Source organism: Sinocyclocheilus anshuiensis, unplaced genomic scaffold, assembly GCF_001515605.1.
Source record: "Sinocyclocheilus anshuiensis isolate Anshui unplaced genomic scaffold, SAMN03320099.WGS_v1.1 scaffold1571, whole genome shotgun sequence".
In the NCBI taxonomy this organism is placed as follows: Eukaryota; Metazoa; Chordata; class Actinopteri; order Cypriniformes; family Cyprinidae; genus Sinocyclocheilus; species Sinocyclocheilus anshuiensis.
The window spans coordinates 530,370-543,295 of record NW_015551107.1 but is presented as its reverse complement, the minus strand read 5'-3'; the positions used below and the strand labels follow the sequence as shown (position 1 = coordinate 543,295).

The following is a 12,926-nucleotide window of genomic DNA, read 5'->3' as shown; positions in this document are numbered from 1 at the left end:
ATAAGTGCATTACCGCCACCTATCTCTCAAATGGACCATTGACACTCTATCTACAATTTCAATTAGGAGTGTCAATGGTCCATTTGAGATATAGGTGGCGGTTTCACTTCCATTAGAAGACTGACAGACTGCAATGGTTTGAGTTAAAAATCTTCGTTTGTGTTCAACTGAAGAAACAAAGTCACCTACATCTTGGATGCCCTGGGGGTAAGCAGATAAACATCACATTTTAATTTTTGGGTGAACTATCCCTTTAAAGAGCATCAAAATAAATTTTTTGTTTGTATTTCATTGTAAAACTGACAGAATCTGAAAGCTGAAACTTTGGTTCATATCCAGAGTAACAAAGCATATAGCTTCTTGTAATTATTGGATGGGAGGAGCACTACAAATATCGTTTAATAAAGTTTTGTTCACAGATCGTGAACACAGGTCGTCCCGAGTTCGACATATAGCGCCGCTACACATCGGTCGTCCCGAGTTCGACATATAGCGTTGTTGCGCATTAGTCGTCCCAAGTTCGACATATAGCGTTGTTGCGCATTAGTCGTCCCAAGTTCGACATATAGCGTTGTTGCGCATTAGTCGTCCCAAGTTCGACATATAGCGTTGTTGCGCATTAGTCGTCCCAAGTTCGACATATAGCGTTGTTGCGCATTAGTCGTCCCAAGTTCGACATATAGCGTTGTGGCGCATCGGTCATCCCGAGTTCGACATATAGCGTTGTGGCGCATCGGTTGTCCCGAGTTCAAAATATAGCGTTGTTGCTCATTGGTCATCCCGAGTTCTAAATATAGCGTCGTTGTGCATCGGTTGTCCTAAGTTCGACATATAGCGTTGTTGCGCATCGGTCATCCCGAGTTCGACATATAGCGTTGTGGCGCATCGGTCATCCCAAGTTCGACATATAGCGTTGTGGCGCATCAGTCATCCCGAGTTCGACATATAGCGTTGTGGCGCATCGGTCATCCCAAGTTTGACATATAGCGTTGTGGCGCATCAGTCATCCCGAGTTCGACATATAGCATTGTGGTGCATCGGTCATCCCGAGTTCGATATATAGCGTTGTGACGCATCGGCTATCCCGAGTTCGACATATAAGCGGCGTTGCGCATTGGCCGTCCCGATTTCGACATATAGCATTGCTGCGCATCGGTCATCCAGAGTTCAATATATAGCGTTGTGGCGCATCGGCCATCCCAAGTTCGACATATAGCGTCGCTGTGCATTGGCCGTCCCGATTTCGACATATAGCGATGTGGCGCATCGGTCATCCCGAGTTCGATATGTAGCGTCATTGTGCATCCGTCGTCCCAAGTTCAACATATAGCGTTGTGGCACATCGGTCGTCCCGAGTTCAACATATAAGTTCGACATATAGTGTTGTTGCGCATTGGTCATCCCGAGTTCGAAATATAGCATCGCTGTGCATCGATCATCCCGAGTTCGAAATATAGCGTCGTTGTGCATCGGTCGTCCCAAGTTCGACATATAGCATTGTTGCGCACTGGTCATCCCGAGTTCGACATATAGCGTCGCTGTGCATCGGTCGCCTCAAGTCCGACATATAGTAATGTTGCGCATCGATCGTTCCAAGTTTGACATATAGCGTTGTTGCGCATCGGCAATCCCGAGTTCGACATATAGCGTCGTTGCGCATTGGTCATCCCGAGTTCGACATATAGCGTCGCTGTGCATCGGTTGTCCCAAGTTCGACATATAACGTTGTTGCGCATCGGTCATCCCAAATTCGACATATAGCGTCTTTGTGCATCGGTCGTCCCAAGTTCGACATATAGCTTTGTGGCGCATCGGTTGTCGCGAGTTCAAAATATAGCATTGTTGCGCATCGGTCATCCCAAGTTCGACATATAGCGTTGTGGCGCATCGGTTGTCCCGAGTTCAAAATATAGCGTTGTTGCTCATTGGTCATCCCGAGTTCTAAATATAGCGTCGTTGTGCATCGGTTGTCCTAAGTTCGACATATAGCGTTGTTGCGCATCGGTCATCCCGAGTTCGACATATAGCGTTGTGTCGCATCAGTTGTTCCAAGTTCGACATATAGCGTTGTGGTGAATCGGTCATCCCGAGTTCGACATATAACGTTTTTGCGCATTGGTCATCCCGAGTTCGACATATAGCGGCGTTGCGCATTGGTCATCCCGAGTTCGACATATAGCGGCGTTGTGCATCGGTTGTCCCAAGTTCGACATATAGCATTGTTGCGCATCGATCGCCCCGAGTTCGACATATAACGTTTTTGCGCATTGGTCATCCCGAGTTCATCATAAAGCGTCGTTGTGCATCTGTCATACCTAGTTCAACATATTGCATTGTGGCGCATCAGTCATCTTGAGTTCAACATATAGCGTTGTTGTGCATCAGTCATCCCAAGTTCGACATATAGCATTGTTGCGCATCGATCGCCCCGAGTTCGACATATAACGTTTTTGCGCATTGGTCATCAAAATATAGCGTCGTTGTGCATCAGTCATCCCGAGTTCAACATATAGCGCTGTGGCGCATTGGTCATCCCGAATTCAATATATAACGTTGTGGCGCATCAGTCATCCCGAGTTCAACATATAGCGTCGTTGTGCATCAGTCATCCCGAGTTCAACATATTGCGTTGTGGCGCATCGGTCCCCCTGAGTTCGACATATAGCGTTTTTGAGCATGGGTCATCCCGAGTTCGACATATAGCGTTGCGCATCGGTCATCCCGAGTTCGACATATAGCGTTGTGGCGCATCGGTCATCCCGAGTTCGACATAGCGTTGTTGCGCATCGGTCGTCCCGAGTTCAACATATAGCGTTTTTGCACATTGGTCATCCCGAGTTCGACATATAGCATTGTGGTGCATCGGTCATCCCGAGTTCGACATATAGCGTTGTGGCGCATCGGTTGTCCCAAGTTTGAGTCCCGGCTCGCGGACCTTTTCCGATCCCGGCCCCCCTCTCATGCTTCCCTTCCTGTCTACCGACTATCCTATCAAAATAAAGCTAATAAATGCCAAAAAAAAATCTTTAAAAAAACACTGCTTTTGGAATGAATCCACTATCTTCAACAACAAAACAATTTCAGTTGTTTGCAGGCTTGCACATTGAGTTGTGTCTCACAGTTTTTCCAGCATCTTTTTAGACCACGAGTCACCCTAAGAAGGGTGCAATGCATCCAGATCATCCATCTTACCTTTGTACTCGGGGGTGAACTCCTTCATCTCTGGCGGCAGGGACTCGTAAAAGCGCTGCTCGCGGCTGATGAGCGGCTTGCAGACGGTGTGGTCGTCGTAACGCATCATGCTGGTGTGGCCGCCCACCTGGTGAATGAACGGCTCCAGGGGGACCCCGGCGCGGCTGCCCTGCCCCTGGCTGGCGCTGTGCTTGCCCGCCTCCATAGTGTGCGGGACACACATGGCGTTGGAGGGCCGCGTGGAGCTGGGGGCATGGGCTCGGGCGCGCAGGCCTGGCGAGCGCGGGGTGCACGGGGGCGGCTGAGAGCGCACGCTGCCGCCGGGAGGGGGAGGAGCCAGCACGCTGAGCGCTGGGATGATCAAGAGCGCCGGGAGCGCTGGGGACGATCCTTAATGGGACACCGGCCCTCCAGGACCGAGTTTGGACAGCCCTGGTCTACTATATTTGATGAGCTCCATGCACACTGCCGTTTAAAGTTTGGGATCAGCATTTTTTTAAAGAATTTAAAGAAATTAATACTTTTATTCAGAAAGGATGTGTTAAATTGATGAAAAGTGATAGTAAAGACATGTTGTTAGAAATGAATATTCTATTTTGAATATGCTGCTGGTGAATGAACGGCTCCAGGGGGACCCCGGCGCGGCTGCCCTGCCCCTGGCTGGCGCTGTGCTTGCCCGCCTCCATAGTGTGCGGGACACACATGGCGTTGGAGGGCCGCGTGGAGCTGGGGGCATGGGCTCGGGCGCGCAGGCCTGGCGAGCGCGGGGTGCACGGGGGCGGCTGAGAGCGCACGCTGCCGCCGGGAGGGGGAGGAGCCAGCACGCTGAGCGCTGGGATGATCAAGAGCGCCGGGAGCGCTGGGGACGATCCTTAATGCTGCCTCCTAGAAGAGAAGGAGAAAGATCGCAATTTAGAATCCAATGAAATAAGGACTGACCTTTTAACATACTAGTACAGTAGCATCAAATATGAAAGTAACCGTACTTGCTTGACACGCAAGAACATATATCACTGGTTCCTTCGGAAGATCAAATGCACCCTTCACACTAAAACCTTCGGTCTACTACTAGCACAACTGTTTCCAACATTGATAATAAATCAGCATATCAGAATGATTTCTGAAGGATCATGTGACACTGAAGACTGGCGTAATGATGCTGAAAATTCAGCTTTGATCACAGGAATGAATTATATTTTAAAGTTTAAAAACGTTTTTTTCTCTATTTTTGATCAAATAAATGCAGCCTTGATTAGCAAAATATACTTCTTTAAAAAACATTAAAAATCTTGCTGATCCCAAACTTTTGAACGCCAGTGTATGTGTTGATCAATGTTTACTTGTGAATAAAAACCTAAATGAGTAATCTGTTCATCATATAAAACAATCATGTCTCTTCAGAAGACTTGGATTAAACCACTTGATTCATATGGAATCCATTTACAATGTTTTAATGAAATTTTGAAGCACCAACATTTATGGTGAATGGAAGGGCAGAAACTGTTAATATTTTGAATACCTGTGTTTTGAAGATGAACAGAAGTTTAATGGGTTTGGAATGGTATAAGGGTAAGGCTGAGCAGTAGTTAAAAATTTATACCACTATATTTTTCCAAATTTGGAAATTTTTAAACATTTTTTCTTCAACATTTCAGCAATTGTAACAAAGTACATACAAATTGTTTATGGCAAAATTACCTGGAATCAATCAAGTGCTCAATCAATCAATCAATCAATCAATCAATTACTGTTTTTTTACAAAATGAACACAAAAGGAACATTTAAAATCCGATTTAAAGGTACCATTGCGCCAATACAAAAACATGAAATATAAAAATTTAACTAAAAAAAAAAAAAAAAAAGAATAAAACAAAAACTGCATTAAAAAATGTTCCTTACAAAAAGTTGTGGCTTTCCCAAGTTACAAAGCAAGTTGTTTAAAGTACAAAGATGAAAGAAAAACAAAGAAACACAGAAACAAGTGGCAGGTTTATTAGTTTGCAAGACTTCCATTTCATTTTGCACAGTATCAGTATCAGATTTTTTCTTGTCCAGTCTGCTGTCAATAACTGCATTTTCAATCCTGCATATAAATATGGTTGTCAATCCAGACATTAAATACAATGGTTCAAATTATGACTGGGTCATAAACAGAAGCAAGGAAAGAGCACTTCCTTTATAACCACTGAATCTGTCAATCACTTCAACACGAGCTCAATGAGCTCTGCGCTCTTGTGAAAACACCTATTATAATCAGTGAAGCTGTCTACACTGCACACTCTTATTTACACTGTTTGTTTAACACTTTGTTGCTCATAATGAAAGGACTGATGAGGGTGTGGAACAGTCGGTGATGTGCACTTACTGAAAAAAACAGCATTTAGAGTGGTTCTGAGTGGATTCTGACTAACGTCAACACCTCTGATTGGTGATTGCGTTCACACACTCAACAGACATGTCTGTAATGGGCTACAATACTCAACGCTGCAATAACATGCTGTAATTTCACAGAAAAAAGGGAATGAAAATGGTTTGCTTAAAAACAAAACTTTTAATTAAGCAATTAGTCCCAAGAAGCCATGGTTTATAGTGAATTTATAACAGCTAAGGGCCGTTGTTAGGCACGACGCAAAGCTTTTATAATTCCATATACGTAGTAAGGTTTCACAAAATAAAACAGAGCAAATAAAGTGTAATGATATTAATAAAAACAGTATTCTTCCACCAAACAATGTAGTTCCTCAGAAACAGTTGTGGTTCCAACAAAGTGGTTGCCGAGCAACACACAGAAGTAAACAAAGGTGTATGTTTGTAGAGTAATTTACAACAGCTTCGAACGCGGCTCAGCCAATCAGAATCAAGGAACGGAACTCTCCGTTTTATAATATTATTGCTATATGTCATCAGAATTATCGTGTTGCTAATATACAGTTTTGCCCAGCCTAACTTGAGAGTGAATAAATAATGACAGAATTTTCATTTTTGGATGAACAGTTTAATAGACAGAATATAACAGCTTAAACTACCTGTATATTACTTAAATTGCACACCGGCTAAATGAAACAAACAGAGGTTTATGACCTTCTATTACTGCATCTCGAGAGCGTTTCCCAGAATGCTGTGCAGCCCTAGAAACACAGCTGGCATCTGCTGATCTCAGAGCCTTTATTACATTAGCCTGAGTCCCATCAGCTCAAAGACACACAGAGTGGCCCCCATCTCTAACAATGCCTTCAATCTAATCGTCGTTTTACCCAACACACGCGTTCGGTTCTCATCAACTATTACAAAAACAGACAGATGAGTGTTTCAAATGCCCTCAGAATTGAAGCTGTCTTTGAAGTCTTGATGCAATGAGTCTGATGCCTCAGGAAGGCTGAGCTGCCATCGACTGATTCATTCAGGTTAAAAGATCCTTAATTGAAGTACTGATCCAGCAGTGCCTAAACATGCATTCCAGGCATTCGTGATAAAGCCCCGCTGGACATGTTTAATTGTGATTTCCCACTGTCAGCTTTAGCTGCTCTATCGTTTTAAGTCAATGCGCTCGCACCTGCTAGAGATGTGCAATATGGCATTCACTCACCACTGCTAGACAGATGAGTTCATCTGAAAACAAACGCAAGGTGTTTTTCTTGTATTTGGCTGAGCAACTGTTAGGTGTCTCTCTAATTTGTTAGATTTTTTCTAATACAATATTTCTAAATAGTCAAGCTCCAAAGGGGAGAAGAATATATTGAAACAGCAGTGCAGCAGCGATGTTATTGTGTCAAACTCCAAAAATTTTAACTCACTGAAAATCAATGACAGCATTAATGTGACTGCATAATATTAATTTAAAAATTACAAACACTATGAACAATTGAAAAACTAGGGATGCACCGATTATAGTTTTTCATAACCAATTTTGATTTGCATTTTTTTTTTACAAGCAATGGGCCACTTCCTATGTTTTTCTTGTATTTGGCTGAGCAACTGTTAGGTGTCTCTCTAATTTGTTAGATTTTTTCTAATACAATATTTCTAAATAGTCAAGCTCCAAAGGGGAGAAGAATATATTGAAACAGCAGTGCAGCAGCGATGTTATTGTGTCAAACTCCAAAAATTTTAACTCACTGAAAATCAATGACAGCATTAATGTGACTGCATAATATTAATTTAAAAATTACAAACACTATGAACAATTGAAAAACTAGGGATGCACCGATTATAGTTTTTCATAACCAATTTTGATTTGCATTTTTTTTTACAAGCAATTGGGCCACTTCCTATGGAAGTCTTTTTGCACCAAAAAAAAAAAAAAAAAAGGTAATTACGACTTTTTATCTCACAATTCTGACTTTTTCCTCTCAATTGTGAGTTTAAATTGTGCAATTCTGACTTTCTTCCTCAGAATTGCATGATACAAACTCGTAATTCTGACTTTCTCAGCTTTGTGAGATACAAACTCAGAGAACATCCGAGTCTATTTTTTCCCCTCAACACTGGACTTTATAACTCGCAATTGTGAGTTTATATCTCACCAAAGAAAAAAGTCAGAATTGCGTGAAAAAAGTCAGAATTTTGAGATATAAACTCACAATTGCGAGGAAAAAAGTCAGAATTGCAAGAAAAAAGTCAGAATTTTGAGATATAAACTCACAATTGCGAGAAAAAAAGTCAGAATTGCACGTTTTTAATCATGCAATTCTGACTTTTTTCTCAGAATTGTGAGTTTAAATAACAATTCTGAGAGAAAAGTAAGAATTGGGAGATAAGAAGTCGCAATAACCTTTTTTCATTGTGACTTTTTTTCTGAATTGCTAGTTTAGGCTATATATCTTGCAATTCTGACTTTATAACATGCAATTTTGAGTTATTAAATCAGAATTGTGAGATATAAACTCGCAATTCTGAGAACATATCAGTCTTTTTTTCCCCCTTAGAATTGGACTTTATAGCTTGCAATTGCGAATTTATGTCTCTCATTTCTGAGAAAAAAAGTCAGAATTGCGTGAAAAAAGTCAGAATTGCGAGATACAAACTCGCATTTGCGAGAAAGTCAGAATTGCACATTTTTATCATGCAATTCTGTAATTTTTTCTCAAAATTGCAAGTTCACAATTGTGACTTTATAACTTGCAATACTAACTTTTTCTCAGAATTGTGGGATATAAACTCACAATTGCGAGTTTGTATCATGCAATTCTGAGAAGAAATGTAATAATTGTGAGATAAAAAGTTGCAATAAGCTTTTTTAATTTTTTATTCAGTGACGGAAATGGGCTTCCATAGATTTCAATACCAAATGTACTTGCTATTTATTTGCTCTATTACAAGCCGAACTGGTCGATTCAAACCAATATGTGACACACTTAGCATGAGCATGAGCAGTTGCTCAGCTACCATTTTTATGCTGATGACCTGCAAGTTTACATATTTGCTTGCTCTGCATCTGCTCTTCCTCTTGACTCATTAAATGCCTGTATTGATGACAATTTAAAATCTGGTTACATAATAATGTTCTGAAATTTAATAATGATAAAGCTGAGGTTATTGTATATGGTCCACCATCTCTTTTAAAAAGAAAGTCAGTTTTTCTATTGATGTGACTAGTGTTGTCAAGAGACCCGGTATTTCGGTACCAAGTCGGTACTAAAAAAATGAAAACGTTACGGTACCAGGTTTTCTTAAGTACCGGTGGTACCGAGTACCCAGTCAACCCGGTTCTTGATGCGCTATCCGAAAGCTAGCCTCTTCCAGTGTTGCCAAGTCCACGGTTTTCCCGCGGAATTGGGCTGCTTTAACACTGTTGCCGCGGGTTGTTTTTCATGTCCACGGGTTGAAAAACGACCCCACTAACGTGATATTTAGCCCCTGGAATGCGAATTTTACCAAGGGGATCCCGCCAAAACACGCGTATTTTATCCTCCTATAATAATACAAATAGCAATGTGTAACATTTTACCATATTTAGTGCAACACTGTTTTCTTTGTTCCCCACAAAATATTGTTTTTTCACTAAATGTTTGGAATTCTAAAATTATTGTGCACTGATTTTTCTAGAATAACTTTTGCTGCCGAATTATCCACTAACCTAGTTTGATACATTTTTGTCATAGATTATAAATATACATAGGCCTATATTTTTTCATATTTGTTTATTTGATTTTTCTTTATAATGAAGTAGTCTGTATCTAGTAGATTGTGAAAGAATGATTATCAGTTCCACACACAGAGATATATAAATTCTACATTTATTTAAATGAGGGAAAAAAACGTAACTGGTATCGGATCGGAATCGGTATCGGCCAATACCGAACCCTAGGTATCGGAATCGTTATCGGAGGCAAAAAAGGCGGATCGGAGCATCCCTAGTTATTAATAAAAGTGTTGTTCAATTAGCATGTTTTTGTGTTTTGCTTTGGTACCGAAATTGGTACCAAGAACCGTGGATTTTCACTGGTATTGGTACCGAATACTGAAATTTTGGTACCGTGACAACACTAGATGTGACTTTTATTAAATCCATCTCAAACTATTAAAAATCTTGGTGCAATATATGATTCTTCATATTTCATTACTGTGCTGTTTGTGTCCATCTTTAGTGTGTCCCATTTATGGCATTTTCCCCATGTCCCATTTACAGGCTTCATAATACTTCCACACAAATGACAATTTGGGAAATGACTGTAATGCAGTTTGTGTTTATATCCGGAACATCCAAGATAGTCCAAAATGTTTGTCATGTATTCAGCGTATGCTGCACAACACACAAGTCATGCATTGTTGTTTTGTGATATAACAGCTTGCTTAACAAATAAAAACAGACTTTCTGACAAGCAACAGTGACAATTTATTACATAATATTCACATACGACACTAATGGTTGTTGGCTATTGTATCATATAATCACTGTATTTTATGCTTACAACTTACATGCATTGATAAATCAGACTTTGCCTATAAATGAATATTTAATTATTGATAATGTTAATTTTATCTATATTAATACAACCTAAACACATGTACATATTCTGGTCTAGTCATCCGGTCAAAAGGAAGCGGTATTTAATGTTTGATCTCACTGTACTGTATGCTCTGGATCTTCTCCAGTCTAAACACAGAGCGGCCTGCTGTTATTCATGTGCCAAGAGTGAAACGAGACATTGTCAGTGTTCAAAGCTCTCATACCATCACTACTGTAGGAAACAGTACGCACTTAGATAGAGGGGCCGAGTAGGTTGAGGTGTACAGTACTATCTAGTGGTCGACCGATATTGGTTTTTTGACAGCCAATGCCGATATCTTGGAAAGCAGGGTGGCCGATGGCCGATATAAAGCCGATATAATTTTATTTATTTTAATTAATATTTAAGAAATTTTAAATAATTTGAAAATGGATTAAAAAATAAATGTGTTACATAAACATACTTATACTTTAGATGACAAAGTATTTTTCACAAATAAATAAATATTTAATAAAAAATATAATAAAAAAGGAAGTAAACACTGTAACCAACAGGGCACTCAGTATTCTGGGAAGTTTGTGTGCATTGGGAATCATATTTTTTCAAATAAAGCCAAGGTAACAGTCATTTTACAGTACACAGTGGAAATGACATGAATATGGCAGAGGGCAAATGCATAAAGCGCAACATAATTTAAAATCATGAGTTTAAAGTTTGTCGATCGCACGTCTCAGTGAAGCAGAACTCTCCTCCTGTCAGCATTCAATACACACGGACCGACCGTTACGCAGAGCACACGCGATCATGCAGGATACAAACGCACACGTCACAAGATCTCACAACTGGATCCGAAAATATTTCACAGACATTTTCATAATTAAAAATTAAATAATTCATATTCACCTTCCAGAAATCACTTCCAAAATATTCAATCCGTTTAAAAATACGATGTATAATATTCGACAGGCAAATTTCGGTCCATTTTATTTCACTTTTCAAATTCGCTTCCACAAATTCAGTGTTGAAATTCGACAGAAAATTCGGCATTGCACATCCGGGAGCTGCAGGATTAGCAGTAGAGCTAGATGCATAATCTCCAGCTGCTGTCAGTCGCTCACCAGCAGGTGGCGCAAGCGGCTTTTTGATGAAGACCTACCACATAGGAGATTATAATGCTATTTTACCCAACGCTGATGTATAGAACGAACATTACATCTGAGGAAGACATATATTGCTTTCGGTTGCTTAGTTTCCTTTACTTGTATCATGGCTTGTGTGACGCTGTGCTGTAATACTGGGGTTCCCCCTCATACGTCACACTCCAGGATTCCCCAACGACACGTAACGCGCCTCAGTGAACTAATACATTGATATAAGACCTCAGATCTCAGAATACACTTTATTGATGATTATGCGAACTTTAAACAGGCAAGCAAATGAGGACCATTTGAGGACCAAAATGCAACGAGCTGCATTTTCTTTATAACTGCTTTCCCTTACCACTGATCTATAGAGTCAACAGTCATACAAAGATATCAATACCACGATTAGTTTTAACAATATGCAACCCCTTTATATTGACATAAAAATAGGAGTTCAAAACCGCCTAGGTGTATTATTGCTTCAAATTTAAACCGGTGAAAGCATTGACGTGTTATCGCACACAAGGGACCGTCTGACAATTCCACCAACTGGGTTAAAACTAGAGGTCGACCGATGTATCGGTTTTGCCGAAACTTACTACAGGTTAGAATTTGCCAATATCTCCCTTACGGTATGTACAGTACACAAATATCTTTTTTAGAAAACTACAGTAATTCACCAAAAGGGTTTTTTTCATGTTCCACTGGTTGTAGTATCTGTAGGTTTTCTATGGGAGAAAAAAATGTTTTGGTGAAACTTTGTGGGCTGTGGGCTCATATTCTGGGCTCATCTGCTTAAATGTACATAATATACAGTAATATATATTATTAATTATATATAAACAAGATTATAATTAATCAGTTTTGCGCGGTCCGTAACTTGCGTTCATATCCTCATCTGCCTGTTTGTAGTTTGCATCATCAGTAAGATCGGAGTTTGGTCTTTTAATAGCTGTCATTGCGTTAGTGCACTTACTGAGCCGCGTAATTAGTTTTCTTTAACAACACATTTCATTACACCAAATACACAAAATAATGTTCTTTTTAGCAGCATCATATGACCCCTTTAACGCGCAGTTTTGCGCGTTCCGTAACTTGCGTTCATATCCTCATCTGCCTGTTTGTAGTTTGCATCATCAGTAAGATCGGAGTTTGGTCTTTTAATAGCTGTCATTGCATTAGTGCACTTACTGAGCCGCGTAATGCGTTTTCTTTTACAGATTTCTGAGGGAAACAGCGTGAAACCTTGCACGTTCGTTCATATTCTACATCTGCTTAACTGTCGGTATAGTTCGCATCATCGGTAAAACTTTTTCTGAGATCTGAGGTCTTATAGTTCACTGAGGTCGTTGGGGAATCCTGGAGTGTGACATATGAGGGTAACTACAGTATTACAGCACAGTGTCACAAGCCATGATACAAGTAAAGGAAACTAAGCAACCGAAAGCAATATATGTCTTCCTCAGATGTAATGTTAGTTCTGTACATCAGCGTTGGGTAAAATAGCATTATAATCTACTTTGTGGTAGAGAAAGCTGCTTACATGTAGGCTACGGGAAACAGCAAAGATGTTGAATTAAACACACACAATCAGCTTTTCCACATGTTTATACTGGCCCCGATAATCAAAACTTCTACTTAG

The 12,926-nt window shown here is 40.3% G+C and overlaps 2 protein-coding genes across 2 annotated transcripts in view; both read right to left on the bottom strand.

Moving 5' to 3' along the window:
* The window catches only part of LOC107662926 (inositol hexakisphosphate kinase 1-like), an 18,641-nt gene extending 15,058 nt beyond the window's left edge, over positions 1 to 3,583 (bottom strand). Inside the window, exon 1 of the mRNA XM_016453066.1 lies at positions 3,193 to 3,583. Coding sequence (XP_016308552.1) covers positions 3,193 to 3,415 — 223 coding nt within the window. The 5' untranslated portion in view covers positions 3,416 to 3,583. The remainder of the gene's footprint in view (positions 1 to 3,192) is intronic.
* The window catches only part of LOC107662933 (LIM and cysteine-rich domains protein 1-like), a 360,255-nt gene that overhangs the window by 64,040 nt on the left and 283,289 nt on the right, over positions 1 to 12,926 (bottom strand). The gene's annotated exons all lie outside the window — the stretch shown is intronic.